Source organism: Gasterosteus aculeatus, chromosome 3 (assembly GCF_964276395.1).
Source record: "Gasterosteus aculeatus chromosome 3, fGasAcu3.hap1.1, whole genome shotgun sequence".
NCBI lineage: Eukaryota > Metazoa > Chordata > Actinopteri > Perciformes > Gasterosteidae > Gasterosteus > Gasterosteus aculeatus.
In genome coordinates, this window is record NC_135690.1 from 4,688,517 (window position 1) to 4,715,402 (window position 26,886).

General features: G+C 46.2%; 1 protein-coding gene across 1 annotated transcript in view; it reads left to right on the plus strand.

Annotated features, from left to right (window-relative positions):
- The first annotated feature begins 322 nt into the window (after window positions 1–322).
- The window catches only part of zswim5 (zinc finger, SWIM-type containing 5), a 47,912-nt gene continuing 21,348 nt past the window's right edge, over window positions 323–26,886 (plus strand). The window contains exon 1 of the mRNA XM_040171054.2: window positions 323–994. Coding sequence (XP_040026988.2) covers window positions 469–994 — 526 coding nt within the window. The 5' untranslated portion in view covers window positions 323–468. The remainder of the gene's footprint in view (window positions 995–26,886) is intronic.

A 26,886-nucleotide genomic window follows, 5' to 3' on the forward strand; every position in this document is an offset into this window, starting at 1 on the left:
ACATTTGAGAATATACCATAAGAATCAGAATCAGTCTTATTGGTCACCTTTGCTTATGCATACATTGAATTTGACTTGGGTTTCCACTTTGTTCTAGTCCAGCAGAGTTGATATTTGAAGTAATATGGATTTCACCAACATTTGTAATGTCAACGATATGCTATGTCGTGTACAAAAAATTAATTATGGCTTTAGTGTAATGAAGCATAAATTGGAACAAGACCATCGTGAGAACGTAATCCCTTTAACTAATCGATCAATTTTCGGTAAAGTGGCCTTTTGTAAAAACAAAAACAACTAATCCTTTATTTTGAAAGTTTTTTTCGGAAACGTTGTCTCATATCCTGTCTGGTTTGATACTCACTGCACAGTCTGCTCGTGCGTGTGTGACAGTGCGTGTACGCGCGTCCTCGGATTCCTGCTCGGTGTTCGCACACCGACCGTCTCGTCAGTGTTGATCGGCTCGCTATGGCGGAAGGACGCAGAGAACAGCCGCCCCATCCTCTCCTCTCTTTACCACCGGCCAGCAAGCGACCCTGCCTGCGCCCCGCTCCCCGAGGTCCCGGCCCGGGGCCCGGTCACGGCAGCGGCTTGCCCAGCTCCCGGTATCGTTCCCCGGAGTCCCTACTGGACTGCGCCGCGAAGGCAGTCGCGGAAAAGTGGGCCTTCGAGCGGGTGGAGGAGCGCTTCGAGCGGATCCCGGAGCCCGTTCAGCGCCGCATCGTCTACTGGTCTTTCCCCCGCAACGAAAAGGAGATATGCATGTACTCGTCGTTTCAGTGCCGAGTCGCCGGCGAGGAGGGTCCGTCCGCAGCTACCGGCGGGACTGGGGGCACTGGGTCCGGATCTACAACCGCCGGCGGTGGCGGAGGATCTACCGGTACGACGGCTACCGTAGGGGCAGCCGGAGCAGCGGTGACGGGAGACGGACTTCCTTTTCGCCGGGGTATTAGGCTGCTGGAGACCGGTTGTGTGGAAAGTGTTTTACAAGTCGGTAAGTGGAATATTTCACTAAAAAAACCAGGCGAAGCTTTTTGACGCCATTCCGCGTGGGCAGTTTGCAAGTCCCGGCTGCAGGACGTTCACTAGGGATGATTGATGGAAGTTTTCCCTGCTGTCGTGGAAAGTACGCAACGCGGCGATTTCCCCCGAATACACAACAAATGTGTCTCTGCATGTGTTTTTAGTTCAGCGGGCGTACAAGGGGACGTTTGCTGTCGAATTGAGACATTTGTTCGGTTTCATTTTATTTAGGGAAGCGAAAATAAGGTCGCTAACTAGCTTAGCCGAGCAGCTGCTGTTAAAACATTAAAGGGCTTTTTCCTTTTGTGGCTCCTCGTTCCTCCGCAGTTCTCCGCCGGCTACTGCGTCCCTGCCTTCACACCTTGCCGTGTGTGTGTAAGCGCAAGCGTGTGTACGGTTATTCTAACGCGAGAAAACCGTGTTTGGTCAACTATTCAGCGCTCCCCTTCCTCTCCGGGGCTCCTCGTCGACGGACGGGGCTGGCTGGAGCTCGTAGCGGCGTGGGAGGGCTGACAGACGCGGATACAAAAGCGTCCTCGCGTCGGGGCTTTTATTTTTGTTTGTGCAAATGCCTCGTTGCAAAAAAAAGTCGTTTTTTCACTGACTCTGTGTCGGTTGAGGGGCGGCTTAGGCGAGGAACAAAGGCGGTTATTGGGTGCCTTTATTATGATTAATCCAACGTTAATCCGGGGGGGGGGGAGAAAAAAAATCCCCCCGCATCTTTTTTTTGTTTATTTGCCGCTGCTGGTCTGACCGGACAAAGAGCGCAAGCGCCACCGGCGTGGAAAACACACGGGAGGAGTGTGTATGTTGATTTTATCTTTAGTAAAGCAAACCCGTTAAAAGATGGTGTTTTATTAGCGCGTTTGCCCTCAGCCGCTCGCGACACAAAAGGCGCCCCGGTCTAAACGATCGATCCGCGTCTCGCGTTCCCTGCGCTGCGCCGAGCTGCCTCCGAACAAAGGGCCGCTCCGCAGAGCTCCGGCCGCGCTCCCGGTCTCCCGACACAACAAATGGATAAATAGAGCCAGTTGGTGGGACGGAGCCGGTGGGTTTGTTCAGGGGAGACGAAAACAACCATTGAAAATAAGACAAAAACCGCAGTTCGTGGGTATTTCTTTGGCCATATGGCGTGACAGCCACTGGAGCTTGTCTGGGGGTTTCATATTGCTCCAAGGTATCTTCGCTATTGCCTGTATCTGGTTGCAACTTATACGTTTTATCGATTCCACCCCCATAATTAAATGAAATATGAGACATGTAAATCCCCCCCTCGGTATGTTTGGACCAGATGCAGGGCTTGCTTTAGTAAACCATAACTTTAGTGAAGGATGCCTGAGCGAGTTGGAAGCGGTGACCTACTTTGAAAACACATCCTGCCATCACTAAGACATCGGCCTGCTGCTTTGGCCCACACAGGTGAGGCTGAGGCACAAACAAATTCAACAATGCGCGCACACACACCGGTGAGCAAATACTCCCAGTCCTACCCCCGAGGCCGGTCATACGGTTGGTAAGAACTCTGTATTGTCTTGCCTGTCAACAAATACGCCAAACAGGGTAGGGAGGCAAATAGCTGTGTGACATCAAGATAAGATTTGGCTTGTTCCAACACTTTGCACTCCGCCGGTTCCCGTGGCGTGGGGGGGGGGGGGTTGTTCACTGACTCACTAAGCTTGGATTGACGCTCATTAAGGATCGCGTTCCTGCGGCCTGTAAAACAGTGTCCAGATTGCATTCACCCGGCTCATTATAACATAATCGCCACTCACACATGGGAAGGAGTCGCCACACACGCTCTTTGTAACAGGATCTTGGCCGGGGAGCGATTAGGAAGGAGACAAGGCGGCACACTCGTTCATGCATTAATGGTGGTTTGTACACCACCACACCTGTATTTACAGAGTCAGTTTGTTGTGCTGCGAGTCATCATCTGTATATGTATCGACGTGCTGTTGGGTCAGACTGGAAGCACTGAAGCGAGGCCGTCCCGAGATATGATACATCACAACCATCAGATGCCCAGCTCTTGTTCCCCATCAACCCAAAGCGTCCTCTGTAGACTTTTTACAGCCAGATCTCGATTTAATCTAGTTTTTTTCTTTTCAAGTAATAACCAATAAGATCTAGTGCTAAAGAGAGCGTTGTGGGACTCAACAGATCCTGGGTCGGACAGACAGGGAGACGTTTCCTGCTGTTTGCACAATACTATTGCAGAAAACGGCAAATCTCCTTTTTGTACTGAATCAGGAAGCTGGATGAGTGCTATTATTTCTTTTCTCGCTTTAACTCTTAACTATTTTTCCCCGGATCTGTGTTACCCTTCAAGTTTGCATGTGCATCAGGGAGGCAAAACAAAGAGTCAACGCGGTAGGAGGTGATGTTTACCACACACGCCCGTGTGTGTGCGCGCATCAATCATTTCAAGAAATGAGTGACCTGGTATGCTTGTTCTGCCCCCCCTTCCCCCTACCCGTAAAGGACTTTGTCTGTCAGCTTATCTTAGCCGCGATGCTGAGGGATTGAAGAGACGTGAGCTCATCAGCAGCCCATCGGCCCATGTGTTCCTAATAATCTACTCCTCGCTCCGAATCATAATTAGAATAATCAAAGCTAAGCGTGCTTGTATTCGTAACCCCCCCCCCCACCCCCACCATAATTTGCGCACACATACAGACACACACATGTTCACCTAGAAACCCCCTTGCGAGAGCCATATAAAGTCCTCAGAGAGCGTGAGGAAGGGATATATGAGGAGGGAGGGAAAGGGGGGTTCTTAAGCTTTGAGTCAAGCTTTGGGATTATTGGGTCATGCTTTGTTACCCAGCTGTAGAGAAACCCCTTGTTCACAGAAAGAGGGGGGGTTCTGTGTGTGTGTGTGTGTGTGTGTACCTCTGTCTCGGCAACGTTACATAAAGCTGTAATGGGTCCCTGACGCCTTCTGAAGCAGCGCTGACTCTGACAAAGCGAGGCAGCAGAGTTGAACAGGATTAAAGTGGAAGTGGGGGGGCAGTCAGAGGGCTGTTGAACCCCCCCCCCCCAGCATTTTATGTCCTCAAAGCGGCCCCTTTAATTAAGACGGGATAGCAAGAGTCAGCAATTTTTGGGTCAAGAGAAGTACTAAGAGTTGGCATGGCAAATACATGGCCGAGGTTTTTCTTTTTAAACTTATTCCACACGCAGACTGGAAGCATTCCTATCAAAGAATGTGCAAACTTTTGAAGATTAGTGATAAGAAGTTCCAAAAAACTGTTTCTTGGTAAGTACAAAGTAGAATGATTCAACATGATGACACGTTGTCTTTCAATCAAATCATATATTGAGTTATCGTGACACACGATCATCATCTGAATGAATATAAACTTCCAGAGTCAAGGATTCCCTTCTGTTTTTACGTAAAATGTTACAATACCACTGTGTTTAATGCCACTAACTAAATATGGAAATATAAGTTTGCGATTGACTCACCAGAAAATGATATATGATACATACGGGAAAGCTGCACAAAAGGTGTGTTGTGGTGAGCTGTACCCAGCATGCAGTTTGGTGGGGTGATTTTTATAAATGTACCATTATTAGTGTTACAAATAGTTTGTGTCACAAGCTGTTGTGGTGTTTTACCCCGTTAAGGAGTGTTTGTTGTGGGTTATTCAGTGTTGTTATAAAGTTATAACCATGACTCAATCTCAACACACGTAAGACAAGTAGCTCCCCAGTGACGCGTTACAATAAATTCGGCCACGTGCCGAAGAGCAGCGCTAGTTGTTATGGCGTAACACCGGTATGAATGTTACACCCGATATACATACCGTACGAAAACCGATATATCGCACACAGCCTACTGTGGAGACGCAAGCGGTTCTCTGGGTGTAAATCCGGCTGCTCAAGAGCACTGCGCCGGTAGTCAGGAGCAGCCCCCCCCCCCCCCCCCACCCCTCCTGCTGACTTGAATGTGCACGTCTAGCTTCTTTTTAACGTGAAGCCCTTTTGAAATCTCTATTAAACGCTTGTCATGTCATTCATTTAAAGAAATGGTACATTTTCAACTGGCGAGTGCTTTGAGCTTCACAGAGCTGCTAGTTGCAGTCCGATGCAGGAACGTTCATTTGCAAAAAGACATCTCTTCTCCAGATTTGTCCTTAAGTGCATCTCTTCTTGGATCTCTTTATTGGTGTATTTCACAGCAGAGCCCGTTTTGTGCCACAACTTACGCCACTTAGCGCGCGCGCACGCACACAAACACACAGACTGACAACATTTAATCAGTGTAATTCATTTTTTGCCCGCCGCACTCAAAGAGAGAGAGACCAGTAAAACAAATCAGCCCCGTGCTCTTATTAGCTCTCGGAGAGGCTCGGGAAAGATGAGGCCATTAGGACGACGCTCTGTCGACCTATTCATCAAAGGAAGAGGCGCCCGTGTGCACGAGGGCTGATTATCTAAAATCATTAATCAGAGCTGGTTGTTTGAGGGCACCAAACATTCTCGGCAAAGGCTGGTTAAATGAGAAGAAAAGCTTGTTTGTCAAACTCTTCTTCTTTCCTCCAATATTCACACGATTGTGTGTGTGTGTGTGTGTGTGTGTGTGTGTGTGTGTGTGTGTGTGTGTGTGTGTGCACAGTGCCGATCCCAACGTCATCATTACTTTAGAGGAAAAGTGTTCATTGTCTGCTCTTGGAATGATTGTTGCCGATTAACTAGACATCCCGCCTTTTGTTGCCTTGCGTTGGGGCGGTTTCCTTGTCGCTGTCTTGGATTACAACCCCCGCCAGGTTTTTTTTCTTTTTTTGGGGGGGCGACCACTGAACAGAAGTTACCACATTCTGACTGTGGAGGAGTGAAGTAGTGACGCTGTATTTCACTTCCTGTGCTTGCTGCTGTGAGGGGTCGCAGTGCGCTGTGTGGCTGACGGTAACAGAGGCCACATTGACTTCATTTGAGTCGGTAAGAAGGGGGCATCGGGGCCGAAGTGTTCAAAGTCTGGTGAGAAACTTTAATTGATTAATTAATTAATTAATTGCTGTTTCTTCTTAGCAGCTACATTATTATCTATTCGGCTATAGATATTATTTTTAACTGAAACTAGTATCGAATTACAGTCCAAACTACCTGGATCGTTACTTTAGAGCCAAAGAAGAATAGAAGGGTGAAATGAGTCCCAGCTCTTCTCTCGCTGCATTTCCCCTGTATTACTCCTAGTCCTGGCCCCCCAGGTACTGCAGACATATTTCTTTTTGGAGCAATTTTTCGGTTTGACTTCGGACTAGTTTGCAACCTCCCCAAAAGTAAGCGTGTTTGTGTGTGTGCATGCATTGAGATCAATGGTGCCCTTTTCCTTTTTCACTTTAGAAGCTGACTGCCTGCTGCATTCAGGTAGTGCACTGTTCCACACCTGTCTTTTTGTGTGTGTGTGTGTGTGTGTGTGTGTGTGTGTGTGTGTGTGTGTGTGTTGCGCACGTTTGGCCCTTGTCCATGTTTCTGAGAGAGGTGGTGCATGAAAGAGGAGGCCGAGGCTGGCAGGCTTACTATTATGTCCTTGTTTGGTTGTAATTGTCCAACAAATGTTGGAGATAAAAGGACAGAACGTGTGTGTGTGGGGGGGGGGTTGAAATGCAAAACTCACCCCAAACACGTCTCTTCATCCTGATTTTATAGTGGGAGAGGCGGCATATTATACTCTCTACTACTTTGTCTGTCACTCTCTCCTTGTTTAACTGAGGGGGGGGATAGGCAGCATTGCTCTTTTCACCCCAACAGGGCTATTGATGACTTGATGGTTGGATGCAAGGTATCCAAGTAGAGCTCTCCTTCAAGGCGTCTGGTGTGCATGTTTGTCTGCTCGCCTTTTCTTTATCAGCCACAGATGATTTTGGAAGCTTCCAAGCTTAACGGGACAGTTCATTTCTTTTTGACATAAGGTGGTGACCTGTGGAGCAAGCTTGAATGGCCTAATCCTTTTTTTGTTCAAACTTCTTTAAAAATCTAATGTCACGTTGCTATTTTGGATTTTGTTGACTGGCCATGGGGGGGAATGGGACAAGAGAAGATCCATCTGAATAAGGTTATTTCCCCAAAGTGTACACACACATCCTCCACTCTTTCTTTGTGCTAAAAGAGCCTTTCCACTGACGGGGGCTGTCACAATAACTACCTTTTTGTTGTGCAATTATTGCACCAAAATGAATTGCAATAAACAATATTATTGTAATTTTTAGGCAATTTTATGCCACTGATTTCATAAATGACAATATAATAACATAATAATGCAAGTACGCGCTTTCAAAGAACAAAGAACGTTTTATTAATCCCAGACCAAACTGGGAGGAACGCAGGGCAGCGGTCCGCTGACCTCGCCCTGCGCATGGCCCTGTGTGCGTGCACGTTGCCTAGGCCCTGCTTCGGCCCGAGGACAAAAGCAGAGCGATCGAGTAAAATGTTAGTGACATTCATTTAGATTCATTGTTCATGTTGTATATTCATCTTTGTGACATTCATTTATATGTCAAATAAATATAATCTACCGCAGCACCAAAAATGATCCCGCTCATTTTCATATATATGTCAATATATTGGCAGGTCTACTGTAGACGAACCATGACGCAGTACAGATCAAGGATTCTCCGAGCCGTTCATCTCAGATATGAACTTGATCTCTGTGTGTCCTCTGCGGATACCGTGCAAGAAAGAAACCACCCTTTTTTCTCCGATTCTTCTTTTTCCGTTTTGTTTTTTTGAACCTTCACACTTTTCCTCAAAAACGTTTTTTTTGTTTTCTTTTTTTTTTGGTCAAGCAATTTTATGTTTTCTTGAACGCTAAGGCTTTGCCTCTCCCTGGTCATTAAGTGTCTTTTTCATCACTCTCCTCCTCTCACCCAAATGTGTGGGTACATTTTTAAAGGAAGCACTTAGCGCCAAAGCTACAAATAATTATATCACTTAGAGACCAAGTCCCTCTATTATAGTCATTCAGACTGTCAGTGGCCATCAGGCAAATGCACCTGGGCCTCCCGTGCTGCAAAATTGTTTGAGTCAAGCGCGCTGCGTCACCAAGCTCTATGAATCTTGGATACTTAAAGTAAAAGGTAAAATGTTAGTTTTGGGGTTGTATAGCCCTGTTATGGCTAACATGCTAGCAAACGTTTGCTAGCATCCAATTGATGCAAACACAGAGCATCGTTATTTGGAGGCTTGTTTTACGACCTGACAAATGATAAAGTCCAGCAATGGCAGCTCTGTCTTTGTTCTCCAATCCAGAGGTCCTCAACAGGAGGTCCGCAGAGGTACTGCAGGGGGGTCGCGAAATGTATTATTTTTTCAACCAATTCAATTTTTTTCCCACAAATTTAAATGTCTTCAGAATTGTATTTATTGTATTTAAATACATATTAACACAAATCCAACATATTGTAGCGAACGAGTAAATTGAAGAAGAAGACAACACACACATTCAGCTTCCCACAGGAGCTCTCAAGCTCTGCACCGGTTCACTCACAGCACCTTTCATGCAAATACGACAGCACAGGCACCAGCCAATCCGATCACGTTTATGCTCATGTCTAAAGAGCGCAAAGCTCCAAAATAAAAGATGGCGGATCGCACTCCATAGAATAGGGGGTCCCTGCTCTATCTCGCCATTAGTTTGGGGGGCCTGGGCCTGAAAAACAGTAAAGATCCCTGCTCTAATCTATCAGCAACTAGCTTGTTCAGGTTGATTTGTTTTTCTATTCTTTGTGTCAAAGTGTTATTGCTTATGTTTTGGATACGCTTGCGTTTAGTCGCAAATTAAAATAAATCTATTCACCCTCCTAGTTCAACTGTTTGCTTATGTGCAAGCGATCAAATCACACATGCAGGGCTTTAACGTTAACCTCGCGCCGCGTTCTCTTCCTCCCCAAACACGCTAGCTGCTGCGCTGGACGCTGCAGGGTGCAAGCTGGAAGATCTTAATTGAACACATGCATTGATGATGAATTTTCCACTTTGTACATCATCCTGTTGTATCCTTCTACTTTTCTCTGCCTTTCTCCTCCTTTTCATCTCCCTGCCCGCTAATAACAGCTCTGTGTGGCTTTCTTTAGAGGAAGTCCTGCCATGGCCCATTAGGCTGCAGTCTCACCGACAAATGAATGGTGACGACTGACTGCAGAGGGAGGAGGAGGTGGAGGACGCCAGGGGGGAAAAGGGGCTAGGGACGGGTGAGGAAGGGAGAGAGACGAAGTTCGATTGAACAGAGGGTGTGAAGGAAGGAGGAATGGGTTTAAGGGGGTGGGCGGTGGGGCTCAACGGCAAATGTACAAGTACATAACCACCCTGTCACCTCTGGCTCTCCCCCTCCCCCTACACAAACACACGCACACATACACACTCGGCGGTCACAAAAAAGCCAACGGGGTGGGAGGAACCTCATTAGGCTTTCAGCAGTCCATCACACACAGGGGAGAGGGAGGAAGGGAGAGAGGGAGTACTGAGCTACATGGTGGGGGATGGGGATGGGGATGCCCTAAAAAATAGGGGAGCAGAGGGAGGAATGAAACTGAATTGATAGGAGCAGTCAAGTGCAGCAATACACTCACACACACACACACATAGAGGGGACATATGAGGACAAGCGCGCGGGCGCGCGCACACACACACAGCTGCACGCTATGATTAATGTGGTCAACAGCCGAGAGGATGAGTCTGGTCGGGAGCTCTCACCCTTTAACATGCATGTAGACGCACATTTGTATCTGTATATGTCCCAACACCCATCCTCTATGGGTGCCCTATTCTGGCTCATCTGTTCACCCCCCCCTCCCCCATACCAGCCTCCTCTCCCCTCCTTGCACCCAAACAAAGATGGAGGAGACAGACATGGTCTTATTTAAAAGGAAACTAGTGAATATTACGATTTCAAACAGATCAGATAGGAATCAGATTTATTTGGGGGTGAAAGGAGCAGCTGTAAAACCATACGTAAAAGCATTTCATTTCTTATTCGCTCTTGAAAGAAAGTCTATTTTTGCTGCTTCCTCTTCCTCTCTGCATTATTAGTAGACTTGTTTTTATTCAAAGCTGGTCGCTGAGAAAGCTTCTGGCCTTCTGTGATAAAAACTTTTCCCTTTACATTCTCCATAATAAAAGGAGGAAGATTTCTTCCTATAATTGAAAGTTCCTGGATTCTACCGTTCACTGTGCGGACACACACACACACACACACACACACACAGACACACACACACACACACAAGACGTTTGAACCCAAACCACTTAAACTGTCAGTTAGAATGAAGACGGTAAAATGTCCAGCACTGGAAGCACATAATAGGTTACTAAATGTCCTCTTTGTGTGTGTGTGTGTGTGTGTGTGTGTGTGTGTGTGTGTGTGTGTGTGTGTGTGTGTGTGTGTGTGTGTGTGTGTGTGTGTGTGTGTCAGGGTGGGCATACATCAGTGCACAGTGGGTGTCTAGTAGATGTCACACTGTAATAGGATTAGGTGCCTTTGCTACTGCCTGACACCAAACGACCATTGTTGTGTGTGTGTGTGTGTGTGTGTGTGTGTGTTGGGGGGGGGGGGGTTATGTCAGTGTACACCATATGGAAATTCTGAAATGAGTCTGAAAATTTCATCGGAAAAATCTGTTGTCAGTTTCTCCTGACTTTTACTTTTTCGTATTAGTTTATTTTTTGGTGTTCTGTCATGATGGTGTTGAATGCGCGGAGGAGAAAAGACCCGTCATCTGAATCCTGGAGTTCTTCTCCCTGTCTGCCTTCCCCCTCTTTAACACTTTGTCCCCCTCCCCACCGGCGACTGTGGGTGAGTGGGGAGCACGGTCGTCCTCCAATCAGAGGGTTGTCGGTTCGATCCCAGGCCCGGCTAACCCGCATGCCGATGTGTCCTTGGGCAAGACACTTAACCCAACATTGCTCCTGTAGCTGCGACTACAGTGTGTGAATGGTAGTTACTGATGGCAGGTGTCACTGTGTACAGTTCTCCTGTCATCAGTGTATGAATGGGTGTGAATGGGTGAATGATGTCATGTAGTGTTAAAGCGCTTTTAGTGGTCAGAAGACTAGAAAAGCGCTATACAAGTACAGTCCATTTACCATTACCATTTACCACCACACTCAAGAAACACAAACAAAGCGGTGTGATATGTGTATCGACACCTTTTTTCGTTAAATCTAATCTCAGCTACTTTAATTTACCTGAAAAATAGAGCGTGTCGTGCGTAAGCACCTTTTTTGCTGAGACAGCAGAACGTGTGTGTGTGTGTGTGTGTGTGTGTGTGTGTGTGTGTGTGTGTGTGTGTGTGTGTGTGTGTGTGTGTGTGCGTGTGTGCGTGTGCGCGCGTGCGCGCGTGCGTGCGTGCGTGAGAGAGAGAGAATCAGGGTGCAAAGGGAGTTATCAGTGGGATGAAACACCACTGCTGTAACTATGGGATTAAAGCTGCTCTTATGAAAGAAGCAATTAAATGGGATCTTATCTCATCTGCTTCCAACACAATATGGACACTTTCATATTCTCTCTGGAGGCATCTGCAGGTCCCGAGCACGGGCTGCCTATTGGTGGACGACCAAACTGTCCTTCACTTCGGTTGGTTGGTAGGCTTTAAAAAAGTTTTTCTTTCCCCAAACAATAGTAACAGTTTGGTAAATTCTTTGGACATATTTGTCTATGGTTTGATTTATGGTCTTCTAAGTGTAACCCTTCCTGCTAAGCATGGTTGTGCTGTTAGCATAAAGGTGCTATGGAGTTCATAGATGCATTGTAAGTCAAAGAAACTTTGCGACAGAAATGTGTGATTGATGGGTGAATGTTGGGAAATGTAAAGGCCCTTACAGCCCATGGGATAAAAAAACAACTTGATTAGTCTTTCTTTCGTCTTGAAGTCACTTAAAACTCAAAAGCATATAAAGTAAAATAATGTTGCACCATCTGTTTGGTGCAGCTCCTGCTGTTACCATATTCATATTCAACGGGACCTTTGTTTGAATCATTCCTGTCTTCATCCAGAGTAAAGAACAAGTGGACAGAGAAGCGTTGGGCCAGGGAGGTGGGTGTATGATTGAAGAGGGTCGTCAGGATAATTCTCTGATTCTCTGTCTGTCTCCTCTCCTTTCCGCTGAGGGCCGGAGCTGCCCTTGACGTGGCCTCTCCGTGTCCTCTCTGTGTTGTCTCTCCCTCCCCCATCCAGCCCATGGGGGCTTGACACCAAAGAGCCCGTGCGAAAAAGGTGGCTTCCTGGGGAGTTTTGGAGTCGGTGCTGCTCAAACACACTGTTTGGTCCATCACTCTCAAAAGAGGGATCCTTTAACACAGACCACAGGCTCCGGCCGTCCGCCCCGCGGATCGGATTAGGAAGTTAGGAATAAAACCTAAAGGAGTGTAGATCGTACACAGAATGGAGGTGCTTTTATTTTGACGGTGATTTTTTTGTCAATTTGCATGCATTAGTGAAGGAGCTAGAGCTAATGCAGTGCGTGGACGAAGTGAGTTGTCTTAATCAGACTCAGAAAAAAAACTAATTGGAGAACGTGCCAATGTGGAAACGAAATTGTGGAAAATTTGAATTCTCCTTGGCTCTTAGAGGAGCTGGCATCAATGGATTCATTAAAAGGGACGGCGATGGGGAGGGGTTTGTTCACACAGGTAGATGCATGCGGAGACTGAAATGGGACAGCTGGCAGGTGTCACAACCGATGGTTGTCCAAATCTGACGGGGAAAAATGTCTGACTTTCAAAGCCGATGCAAGATAAAGTGAACCCACAACAGGAATTGGTATGTTTGCATCGTATTACACATCAGAATGTTCTGTGTAAGTCAGTGCCTAAACTTGACTGAAACCATGTTATTGATTTAAACTTGATCAGGACAAGAGCATTGAACCACAGACAGATTGTTGCACTGAAGACCGGTGAGCAGCACTTTTGAATGAATTAATACCAAACTACAAGGCAAGGGCCTCTTTGCACACGACATGTACAGACTGGTGAAGGCTTTCCCGAGAAAGCCAAATGGAGGGCAACAACCCCCCACCAGTTGGACCCCCCCACAAGTACTCCACCATCTTAGGGGAACGGTTCCAAGGCTTTAAAACTGTTGAGAAATGAACATGATTTCTTCTCCCTTCACGTGCACTGAATAATGCGCCCATTGATGTTCAGCTGGAACTAGAATGTCTGATTCAGTAGCAAGTCCCTATCACTCCTGGACTTTATGCTTCTTTAAAAGAGGAACTTTTCACACATGAGAAGGCATGCTCAGAAGATGTTGGTTCCTGTTTGGATCTGTTTACATGTGTGAACAAACATCTACTGTGATGAAGTTCAACAAATCCAGACACCGATCCTTTCTCACTGACGATCACCTGTCAGACGTCCTGAAGTACAATGTGTTCAGCACACGTACTATAGTCCACTTTAGTGATCACTAACACGTTGGGTTTACTGTGAACGTTCAACTTTTTTTCAAAAGAAAAAAGTTGAGAGCAACTACCTTTTTGTTTGCTTAATTATCTGTTCTTCAGTTTGTGTTATTATAAATTATAATGTGCAAAGTAACCAAAGATGCCTAACACATGTTTTGGAATAAAAAGTATGATACTTCAAAAAGTACCTTTTTAATTTTTACTCAAGTAAAGTACATACGCTGTGAGTTGTGGAGTGTACTTGCTTATCAAAACCGTACAATGTACTGTCTCTTTATAAAGAGGTGGAATAATATACAGCAGGTTCGAGTTCTATTAGTCGGGCCCTCCACAGTCCCTGTCGGTCATGTGGCCCTGTGGGAGAAATATTTGCCCTCCCCTGCTTTAACGTCTCTGGTGCCTCTTGGTTTTGAGCTCATTAGACAGAACCATGCAGCCATCCTCAGTAACCGATGCCTGTTCGCAGTCTTTGAGCTGCTTCCCCCTGTGGCTGACACACACACACACACACACACACACACACACACACACACACACACACACACAGAGCGATACATTACTGTGCATCCCATACAGACTCAATATTGTTCCCAGTGTGAAGTACACGTTCTCACACACACACTGAAGGACCCTGGCCTTGATCCCCAAGGGGGTTCCCATGCTTTTTAACCACTGCTTTTGTTGTGAGGGGTCTATAGCCGAGCCTGGTGCACCTTTTAACTTACAAAGCCTATTTCAGTTGGTTGCGGAGGCCTGGGGGTGTGTGTGTGTGTGTGTGTGTGTGTGTGTGTGTGTGTGTGTGTGTGTGTGTGTGTGTGTGTGTGTGTGTGTGTGTGTGTGTGTGTGTGTGTGTGTGTGTGTGTGTGTGTGTGTGTGTGTCACAATGGGGAACACCTAAAGGCTAGGACCAGACCCGCCTCAACAGTTCCGTTCCTGCTCTTTTCTTTCCCTTGCAAAGTAGCTCCAGTCCAAACTTCCGGCCTGGCTTGGCCGCCTCAGATCTCAGGTTTTAAATGTTTGAGTTTATGTGACTCAACAACTGGGAATAAAAGCTTGCCGCTGTGGCGTTGCGAAACCAGGGTTGCCATGCATGCTAGTTAAGAGAACCATGTCTCACTCGTATTGAATCACTCGGAAACCGGACACTGATGCATTGCCAGGTGACCGCTTCAGCCGGCTCACCAGACAGGCGGCGTGCCAGTGGCTGGTAAGGAGAAGGCTAAAGAATGCTTTTGATATTAAATAGAACAAAGCCAGGAAAGAGGGTTTTTCTTTTTTAAAAGCCCCAAATAAGACAGGCTGCCTCTGAAATGGTGTTGGCACACTGTCTTTATTATTATGGGAAGCTCCAGCTCCCACGGCAACAAGACACACAGATAAACCCTGTCCTCCTTGGCCACTAGTACCAAGGACCTAACTGAATGAATTCATGTTGTGACGAGGCTTAATCCCCGTTTCAAACACTGATGGTATTTATTTGGAGTCTTGAATGCTTATCTGTGTGATAATTCAAAGTTTTCCTCCACAAAAGAGAGCCCAAAGCCCACACATAAGCTTCTCCTTTAATGAGTCGAAGGTAATCTGATTAAGCCAACACTCTTGATTTTGGATGTTGTTGTGCAAAGGCCTTGGTTGGATTAGTTTCCTAATCTCATGATCAGCATTAACTTAGCACACTTGGATTCTTCCTCACTAATTACCACCATTTCGTTCCTCCTGTGTGCTGAAAATTTTGCGGCAAATCATCGTCTGTTATCAAATTCCCACCAGCTAGGAGAAGAATTGGAAAAGACTCTTTTTCAACGAGAAATGCCTTCGGTGGCGTGTTATAAATAGTAGTCTCTGTCCAAGTACTCCTGAGAAACGGCCCACTCTGCCTAACAAGATTTTTACGTGATTCTTGCTTGAACTATTGGTGTGCAAAAACCAAACCAAAATATCAAACCATAAATTTGATCTTAATCGAGCTGATCTAGCTGTAGCTTGCACTCGAACATACCCGAAGTGGGGAGAAGCCATGGAGAGCGCTAAACATGGGTGGAGCAGCGTTTATAGTTCCCTTTGTCCCCTTGGGCCTCCTTCTGTCTTTGTAGCCCCGCTCCCCTCTGCTCCCTGCAGCACTGTGTCATGGCTGGCCGCTAACTCCATGGGGAGATCCTTCACATTCGGCCATCTCTGCTCCCTCCTTGTGCTCAAAGTACCTCTTCTTCCTTTTTTGTGTGTGTGTGTGTGTGTTGTTCGTTCCTTTGTAGCGACATAAACACCCAAGCTCTCTGAACTCAATGGAAATGTCACTGCAGCCTGTACGTGCACGCAAGCTTGCCATGAACCTGCCTCACCCTGAAGCTTGAAAACTTAGAGCCTCCCTTTGTCATTTTATGGTGCTTCATTCCTACCTAATAATCACTGATTGAATAATTGACTGAAAGAAATGTAAGATATTTGAGCTGCTTATTGCACATGCACACAGAGGTCAACGCACGCACATTCAGCGTGTGTGTGTGTGTGTGTTCCAATTAGACCTATGGGTCAAAAGGGACAGCAGGCTATTTTCAGTGTCAACGGGAAGGTGTTTTCGTTCATGAAGGGGCAGGTTTGGACCACACTGAACTCTGGTCATGATTACACAAGAAAGGGGGGAAAAGTCCACACCACCATCACATCCTTTTAATATCCACAGGGTTTACTGTCTTTGAGTCCTTAGTGAATCGTCGAGCGGAATGACAGCCCCTCCTAATCTATTCTGTGTGTATGTGTTGTGTGTATTCATCAGCCGCTCTGTAGAAGTCTGCACTTTTGTATCTGGTTACGTTGGCGCGTAAGGGTCCCCAGTCCGCCGTCTCCCGACCTAAATGGACGGAGCTCTGAAAGAGCACTGGTGGGCAGATGAAATGAGGACAGATGAAAGGAGTTTTTGAGACGCGCTGTTGGTCTGGACATCAGGTCTTGTATCAGCTTAATCTGGTTGCATTCATACAAACCACACAAGGTTTATTTTCAGTAAGGCAACACATGCTGAAGCTGGACTGCCGCTCTTCATGCCCACCATAGTTTCCACTGGGATTGTGAAAGGGTGAACTGTAACGGCACCACCCTGTGTGGGGGAAGCATCTGTTCCAAAGATTGATTTACACGCCACTCCCACACGCTTCAACATTTAGTGACGCGCCTATCCACTGATACCTGTCACAGTGTAGTCAGTCACATGGACATGCGTCCTCTTTTAACACGAGCAGAGGAAGCTGCTTCCCCACGTTTGGGGAATCCTCCCACATTGCTCCTCCAGTTGAGGGGACTGTAGGCGGGGCATCTGAGTGCTATTCATTAATTAATTTCTTTATTCGGATAGAGATAACTGGATTAGTGCTTCAAGGATCCAGTAGTCAGCAGGGGGGGGGGTATGGCGTTATATTTGTGCCACAATCCTGAGCGCGTAATTGTAAGTTTTGAGCACAGAGAACTATGTTGTAGCAAAGAAAAACATCCCGTGCGCGCAGTTTACTGAGGTGCCCTCGCCACAAACTGGTTTTCTGCGCGCAGGCAGCCGTTGCTGCGCTCGCTCCACCTCTTCACGCTGCGCTCGCTCGACGGTTCACTCACGCGCTCGCTCGACTTGCAGCAGCGTTACATTTGTGCCACAAAACCAACCAATCAGAGAATTAAAGAAGGTCCATTTTGATTGGCTGTTGGTCTCCAATCACAACGCTTCCTAAAGAAGACGAAAACGAGTGATATTAGAAGTCCGACTAGCCACCATCAGACATGACCGAAGCAAATGATGAGAACACCAAATGTTTTAATCCAGGCCATTAGCATTTAGCACAAATGCTGCAAACTTCAACAACTCGCTGAGCTTCCGCGATGCTGTAGGTAGTTCTACTAGCGTTGTGATTGGAGACCAACAGCCAATCACAATGGACCTTCTTTAATTCTCTGATTGGTTGGTTTTGTGGCACAAATGTAACGCTGCTGCAAGTCGAGCGAGCGCGTGAGTGAACCGTCGAGCGAGCGCAGCGTGAAGAGGTGGAGCGAGCGCAGCAACGGCTGCCTGCGCGCAGAAAACCAGTTTGTGGCGAGGGCACCTCAGTAAACTGCGCGCACGGAATGTTTTTCTTTGCTACAACATAGTTCTCTGTGCTCAAAACTTAAAATTACGCGCTCAGGATTGTGGCACAAATATAACGCCATAGGGGGGGGGGGGGGGGGTAGGAGGGCCGCCCCCCTCCTGCTCCAGCAGACAATGGCTGTGTGTGATAGTGTGACTGTGGGCGTGTTTGCGTTGTCGGCAGATGGGACCAAGTTATTCCAACCAAGAAACTCTGCAATACACACACGCAAGCGCACGCACACCAGGTCTGGTTCATTGCATGAAAGCGCCGCTCTCTCTTCACTTTGTTCCCCGTCGCTCCTCCTTTTTACAGCAGCGCCTCCCTCCCGTCACTGTTACTGTGAACCGGCAGCATGCGTCCCAGGAATGCCAGCACTTGCACTCATTCCTACACTTGCCAATACACACACACACACGCACACACGATGCCCTGCCAGCTTTGTGGGTCATTGTATTTGGCACGTGGCCATTATCTCCCCTACTTTGCAACCACACACTCTCTCTCTTTCCCTCGGCCCTTGCCTGACTCCTGCCTTGGCAGACGACTCCTGCTGCGTAAGGGGGCCCTCGCTCTCTTTCTTTTCTGCTCACTAGCTCGCTCTCTTTCTCATTTTATCCAACCTGCAGATGAAAATAAGCAAGCTCCAAGACCCTCCCCCCGCCCAATCGAATGCCTCAAACGGTGCTCGGCCCTGTCGCTGAGCTGCGCCGCGTGCTTTCTGAGTTGACACGTTGTAACTGGATGGGAAGATTTAACTCCCGGCCCATTAGTCATGTCTCTATTCTCTAGCTGGCAGTAATGTCTCAGCAGCTTAGAATTTGAAGGTGGGGCGTCAGGGATTCCGGGCAAAGCTACTTTCGGCCTCAAGATATAGACTTTGTTTCACAAAGGCGGCTAGTGAATGGCCACCCCAACCCGCGCCCCTCCCCCCCCCCACCCCATCCCTCTCACACCGTGTGACTCACATTAATTACAGATGTGGGATGCCTAAGAAAACACACATGCAGCATAGCTGCAGACAAGCCAGGGGGAAACCGGAATATACGAGGATTTAGCAACACCTGGATTTGTGCGTAAGCTTCATTACTGTGACTGTCGGTACAATGAACAGTGTCCTGTGAGCCATGTAGATAATAACAGTATTTAAGTCCGGTGGCCAACTGGGGTCCGGCACTGTTCCTTTCTACCACCTTATCTTCACCACCAGGTATGTTACCTGTGGTCAACCCCCCCAGCCCACCTTGTGGTTCTTTAACAATGTCTGGGGGAGAAAGAATCGTCAGATTTGAGGACTTGAGGATAAGTTTACCTTTTGTTAACAAAAGTTTTTATGGTTTTGGGTGACTCATTTATTATTTTATATGCTACGGTAATATCCGCTAAAACAACCTGCAGCATATTTAAGATACAGATGTTGCTCTCTTAGCTTAGATGAAGGTGCTTTGGAGATGATCTGGAGATGCACCGCCTTGTTTAATGCGTAACACTGGATTGTGGTTATTGGTATTATTTTTAACGCCACTTTTTGATTCCAGATATGGGAGTGCAGGACCAAAGGGGATTTTCTCTGTATCTCGGATCTGATACGAGTGCGTAAAAAATAAGACTCACAAAAATTGCAATAGATCATGATACCCTTACTAATATTTATTACAGTGGAAAACATCTCTACTGTCTTTGTTAAAGTGTCTCTGTGACAAAAACAGAAGTTGAGAAGACACATTTGAACACATCATGACAATTAGCAATTTCCTAACTAGAGCGTCAACGCATCATTATGTAACCCAACGCAATCTCCTTTGACGTTAGCTGCTTGCTCCTCCTATTTAGCAGGACCCGTTGGTCCGCTAGCAGCTAAGGTTAACTCTCGGGGCATGTTGGGCGGTATCAGGGGCATTCCTAAAACATTTACACTTTTGTGTCTTGGTCTCACTTGATTGTCCATGGCTTCTGATCCTTGTGGTCAACAGTTTTAATCAGCCACTGATCACACCGAAACAATGTCCTTTTGTTTGGTAACAATGCCTGCGATAATTCTTTATCTGGCTTCTGAGTATCCCTTGCAGGAAACATCTACATCACGATGTACAGTATGTTAGTGAAGTGCTCAACGTGTCGCATTGATCAAACTCTGAAATGACAACCTTTCAAATACCCATGATTTAAAAAAAAAAAAAAATTGAATATATAATAAATGAAAACACTAGTAGAAACAAATGTACAGTGTACATGTAAAGTACAGTTAGCGTACACCACAATACAGCCATGATTCTGGAACTATAATCAAATAAGTAATAAGAATATTGTAAAACCACGGTAATCAATAGAATGCCAATGCACAGCTGTGATTGTATTCAATATAATGTAATCAACCGAAGTGCATGCATGTAATACTTGATAGCACGGCAATTGATATTGACTGAGAGACATTTGAAATCCGAGTTACATTGAACTCACCAGGAGACCACTCCCAGGGGTGTGGACACTAACGTTCACACTTTACTGATCTGTATAAATACCTGTCGGCACCCATTGTTCTAGAGTTCGCTGGTGGAGGCAAGAGACCGTCACTATGGGTGGTCAATGGGGCTTGTGGCCTGTTGATTGCAGAGACCAGCAGCTCCTCAGCTGAGACGTTCTTTTTAGCACAACACCTTTTACTTTATTAAATACTTTTTAACTTAATTTCAATCCAAGATGTCTTCTGTCCGTCTGGAGTTTCTTCATTTTTGAAACGTAACACGTTGCATGATGGAATGTTTTCACATCAACCCTATGACACCATGTGCCACATAACTCTGAGCGGTGTTTCTCTATCACAAAGTTTGAACCAGTAGTGTCGTGTGCCACACTCGGAGGGTATGAGCTTGCCCCAAATATTTTGTCCGGGGTCCTCCAAAGCTTGGTTCTGAGTACGGTTCCGGTCTCTTTTCCCGACTCCTGTTTCCAATGTGATGGATGAGATCCGGTTGTGTTTCTGTGCTTCTCAGTGGAACCCGGCGAACTGAGCCTGCTTTAAGTGACGCAACGGTTTTTTTCTTTTTCTACCTGAGAAGATAGGGACAAAGTGTGTGTGTGTTTGCGTGTCATTGTCATGCCAAGGACAAGCAGGCCTGTCCCGTGCCAAGTGGTGCCAAGCCAGCTGGCTGTCGCTCATGCTTTTGTTTTGTGCTATGCTCTGTATTCAGCCCACGACACACATTGTTAAGAGCTTTTCACTCCCTCTCTTGTCTTGTGTGTGTGTGTGTGTGTGTGTGTGTCTTTCATGGTCGTGACCTTGATGGGGGAGAGAAAACTTGGAACACAAGTTGGCTAACGTAGAGAGCATAGAGAAAATTGGAAATCAATTGCTGCTACGTGTGCTCAGCGCTTTAATACTCATTTACTTTGAACTCGAGTCGACACGGTGGGCTGACGGAGACACTCACCATTCACTCTCACATTCATGTAGTGAGTAATTTGGAGTCACCAATTCACTTACCCCTCCAAAGGACGTCGGACTACCCAGGAGAACCCACACAACATGCAGACTCCACACAGAAAGGCCGCTGGGTGGTTTTGAAATCAGGACGTCCCTTGTGTGAGGGGATTGCGCTCACCACCACACCATCGTACCGCCCCAAAACAGTTTGTTGTGTTTCAATCATTTGATCTAGTACAACAGATGCTGACCCAACAGCTAATAAGCAATTTTGGTGACTCCATTGGAAAAGATTGACCTAATAACAATTTGCCTTTGAGATGCCAGTGTCTCCATACTCCATAAGCCGCCGATCGTGTGATTGATGACAGGCATCTGACCCTTTGCTTATTGTTTTGTGCATGGTAGACAGTTGGATGTTAACTATAATGTCATACATTCACTTTGAAATCCCTTTTAAGTGAATGCGGTGGAAAGGAGAGAATGTGTCCAAGAAGTCAAAGAGCCTGTTCTCCTGCAGTCGTGAACCATGAGAGGATATGTTTTTAAAGTGTCTAGAGTTATGAATATTCATGAAGAAAGTCCAGCCTCCCTCCCGCCTCCTGCTGCCTTCTGGGACCAAAGCTGTTTTTTCATCTACATAATTTGGTTTGAAGTGCCTTTCAAATGGCCTTCCCTGATCTGACACTTTCTGCAAACAAGGAAGAAACACACTTCTTAATGTGCAAGACTTGGTTAAGAGGCCACTGACAAAATGGGAGGAGCAGCAGTCATGCTGCTTTCACACGGTAGCTTTTGAAGAGCTATACCAGTGGCTTTAGCGAGACTATGGTCAACTGCAGCAGCAAACTGCTACAGTGTATCTTTGAAGAACAAGGCGTTCAACTATTTAATTTACCTCAATGCAATTAAAAGTATTCTTGATCATGTCTCAGCTAAAGCCACGGTATTAATAGAATTCATCCTCAAGTGTGCACTCAACCTTGCCCGAGTTAAAATCATTCTTGTGCAATTAGCATTGCATAGTACATGTGAATATACCGTCTTACATAAAGGCTTTGTGGACTTCCCTCTTATGTTTCCTTAGTCATACCATTCTACTAGTCCCCTCTCTCCTTGACCATTATATCTATGCCATGGCTTATCAGACACTGGGGCCTGATTTAGCCATGGTTGCATTTACAACAAAAAATGTTGGCAACCCAATCATTAGACACAGGTAATAATAAAAAGGAATAAAAAGGAAGGGTTTGTTGTCCCTTGGATTCTGAATACACCCTCATCAGACTGCATTCACCAATAGTAGCTGATTGAATGATGTCCATTGATGTCAGATAGGATATCATGCCCCAATAAATCAGGCTGTTATTGTAGCCTTTTATTTAATCAGGTTAAGAACATGGAGATGCAATAAATTGCAGTGCACTCTTTCAATCAGTCTCTCCTCAAAGGCACGTCTAGAGTGACACTACTTGTACACAAACAGTACTGAAAAATAAAAAGTTCAAATCTCACCTTAAACTTTCACCGTGGCGTTGTTTAATTATGGTTTGGGAAAAGGGTCGTGCTCCGATGGTCAGCCTACATTAGCGAAGGATATGTAAAAACAAGTGCGCAACTGGCTCTAGGTTGATGATAACATCAACCATCCCGCCAAAATTTTTGTTTTGTTTGAAAAATTGTTTGTTTCCTGTCTAGACACAATCTGGAAAAAGTGCCAAAAGGGGAAGACTGTTTACTCTCTGTGAAAGTGGAAGGAGCTGGATTTTCAGATGCTGTTTGACGATCAAGCACTGACTCCTTTGAAGGACCTAGAATGGAGCCCTGAGGGACCCCAAACTACATATTATCAGAGAAATGATCACCATAGGAGACCAACGGATGGCAGAAGCTCAGGGTGTCCTACAGTTGTGTCTTGCTGCTTTGGTGACAGCTGATGGTGCATTGGATCTCTGCTAAGCGTAGGTAAAATTGAACTATGGCTACATTTTGTTGAAAGAAACTGGGGCTTTAAAGAATGCCTCCAGAATGAGTCCAATCTGCTTTTCTTTAAGTGATCATCGCCAGGGGGAAAATACCAGGAAGTAAAGAACAATAGGCAAATACCAGCTCATCATCCTCTTGACAACTGAACCCTCCTAAAAAGGTGACTGGTTTTGGGTCAAATGAGCAAGATAAGCATCTGAGTTGTATAATTTCTTTACTGGGAATCTTGCCACCAATATTTCAAACGAAGTTCATTCTAGTTTTATTAAAATATCAACTTTTTTAGATGTTGTTTTGCTGGTTTAATAATGTAGTGTCGATTAGGTAAAAAAATAGACTAAATCTGGGAGAACTGAGAGGTTGTCAAAAAGTTTGTCTCCTTGTTTTTCATATTGCGTAGTGATTTTTCTTCATTCTTAATATAGAAATGTTTGTGCAACCTTAATTAACCTCTGTAAAAAATCTATTACAGATGATATTTTGGGGGAAGACAAATTGGATAATATAGTTTGGTTCAGCTTTACGTTGAAATGAGAACACACACACACACACACACACACACTGGCAACTCCTGCCCTGGGGTTGTTGTCACCAGCCCTTCATTGTCCATACAGAAGGGATTGGAAGGCTTGCATCACTGTTGGTTCAATCTCAAGCCGTCCGTGCACTGTGTGAATCCAGGCTATTGTGATGGGATATATTGTGTGTGTGTGCCCTTGGTGCCGCCATGAGCCGGGGCAACGAGTGCAGCTCGATCCCTCCTATCTGTCCTATATTACAAACTCATTGAGCGACTGAGATCATTCACAATGAAGAAATAAATAGATAAGAATAGATATTAGTAATAATAATGAATTAAAGGGAGGGTTATATTAAAGTGCATTCAAGATGAGACATGATGATGATGATGATTGTGGAGGGGATGGGGTGCAATTGAATGACTGACTGAATAGAGTAAGTGAGAGAATGCTCTGCCTGGCATTGTGTGTCCCCCATAGTGCATGTCCTAAAGGTCTCTCTCCCTCTCTCACCCCAGCTGTGTGTGTGTGTGTGTGTGTGTGTGTGTGTTTTAGACTGAATGAATGTCTAGCGATTGGAAACCTTTTCTTTTGTAAATTCAAGTCTCTGCCAGAGAGCATTGTGGGGCATTGTTTACCAGCCTGTCCTCCTTTGTGTGACAGTGGACATTATCAAATGTTTTATCCCACGACTCGTCACCGTGTGTGTGCGCACATATTCGCATGCCTGTGTGTGGTTGTGTACATGTCAGTTGACATCATTGGATCGCCACCATTTTGTGTGTATCCGTGTGGGGATGTGAAAAGTTTATATTATTTGATGAATACTTGTTTCTCCTCTTTATCAAGCCGGATAAAGAATTAACTGCAAACTCCATATTCCGACTTTAAGATTTTCCTGGTGGGTGGGAAAAATACACTTTGGTGCCACTCAATGTTTCAGTTTTAGTGAACATCCCTGAATTTGCCAAGCTGCATTGTGGGAAAGTATATTTCAGTCATCAATTCGATGAAATAGAACTACAAATTATTTGAAAGGCTTATGAGTCGCCCAAGCATAGTCCAGGATAGATCACCCCCGCGCAGTTGTCACGGCGACTGCAGGATGAACAGTAAAACACTGCGTTCATTTTTCTAAACTTATCAGACACAATAAGGCGTGAATCTGGCGTGAGATGGGCCCAACTAAATGAAATGCTGGTTCAACCCCTGTTGGAGATCCTGTTGATGATCCCGGCCCCCCACAATCACTCCAGTAACTTCTTGCCTCTGTTGGCCTTCTCAGCAAGGCCTCCTGGCTTCTCGCCCGCATGCCTCCCGCCATGCCTGCCTGCCAGCCGTCTTTCTCCCATTGTGGGCTAACAATGGCAGGCGAGGCCCCAGCCTCGAGGCCCTTGCAGCCCAGGGTCTCTGGTGTGGGCTGGGTTGGTGCTCGGCGAGGAGGGGGGTGACTCCGCGGCGGCGGCCAGTAGGGAAGGGAGGCCGAGGTTCCGAAGCCAGGAAAAAGCAGGTCACGTCCAGATTAAACTTTGCTGTCTGCCTACGTCAGCAAGATGGCCTTGTGAGGGCATACACACACACACAGAAGTACATACGATGGGGACTCTTAAGAGGGTAAGGGTGCCTCGGCGTCTTGAACATGGTGTGAGAGAGAGAAGGGAGGAAGGCAAAGCTCGAAATTAGACACACTGGAATAGAGACCAGAGGGGATGGTGGGAAAAAGGAGGAGGTAGTAATCAGAGTCTGGCCCGCCTCGTTGCTTTACAGCTGCTTTGAGCTCAGCACACCTTTAGGGTGTGTGTGTGTGTGTGTCGAGGGGGGTCTTCTTAATGGTGCGGCGGTAGCGTCATAATGCATGCAAGACAAAGCTGATTTGGTGATGCATGCTTCCTTTTGTGTTGGTGTTGCATTTGGGGAAGGGGGTTCTGTAATACAAACACACACAGTCCAATCCCCTCCCCTGTTTTGGGCCCCATCCCCATATGGTGGCTTGGCTTGATGGGAGCTTGATGAAGTCAACCAGAAGTCCCCCACCCGTGTGTGTGTGTGTGTGTGTGTGTGTGTGTGTGTGTGTGTGTTTGCTTTTTCAGCTAATGGATAAATGAGAGTTTTCCACCCTCGCAGAGTTATTGTGTGTGCGCTCGCAAAAGGGATAAGAGGGCATGTGCACATTGTCAGCTTGCACATCGGCTTGCAAGCTGTTTTCATTATATTTCATTATTCATGTTTCACGCGTGATTGCGCACGGTCAGTGGTGATCAGCTCTGTGGGGGCGGAGGCTAATCAGGGAGGGTGTTGTCGGAAAGGTTTCTAAACTCAAGACGGTCGCAAGAATTATCATGACCTTTGCGTTGGATAGAATGAAGTATCTAAAGGGACAGCTGAGGGTTTATGATAATAAGTTCAAAGAGATTGAACTGAAGTTCCTCTGTGATTTCTTGTGTTTGACATGAACGGTTGGCTGGAAATCCAAGGTTATTTCTCTTTTTAAGTGTTTCCGCTGTTCCCTTTTCCAGAAGTAGAAGCCGAAGCACTGAAACCTGGGAAATATTGTTGACATTAGAAAAAAATTGCTTAATTATTTGTATCGTGCTCGTGCATTCAGGGGCTCCTCAAGAGTGCCGGCTCAAAGTCTGTGAAGTGCAATGTGACTGCTTTCAACAGATATCCACTTCCACCCAGTAAACCAACCGCTGACTAATAAAGGCTGGATTTATGTTTCAAATGTTCGCCTTTGTGTCTGTGCGCAAACTAAAAATGCTCAGCTTTGTTGCCTCCTTCGTGTGTGTGTGTGTGTTTCTGGAGGGCCGCTTTCTGTCCTTTATGTTTCTCTCGCCACCTTGTGCATGCCAACTCAGAATGGAGCCATGTTGTCTCCGTCAGTTCCTGAAACGCAGCATAAGCCTCTTAGACGCATACTTATCTTGCCCTGCAGACTTATGCTTGAAGAAACAAACACACACGCACATACACACACACACACACACACACACACACACACACACACACACACACACACACACACACACACACACACACACACACACACACACACACACACACACACACACACACACACACACACTAACTAGCTAAAGAGGCATTGTGACGCCAACCCTTGTTGTTTCTAAAACGGTGGCTGCGTGCATGCGGCAGATGGTTTTTTTTCTTTGCTTTGCATACCGCCATATTAAACAAAAAGCACGGCCGAGGCCACGGCTGGTTTAGGAAAAGGGCAAAGTGCGAGAGCGACAAAAGAGCAGCGACGGGAGAGAGACAGACACGCAGGGTGTGTGTGTGTGTGTGTGTGTGTGTGTGTGTGTGTGTGTGTGTGTGTGTGTGTGCGACCACATTAATGTTGCAAGCACCGCTTATGCAGATGCGTACCGACGCTCACGTGGTCCTTAAACGAGGAGGA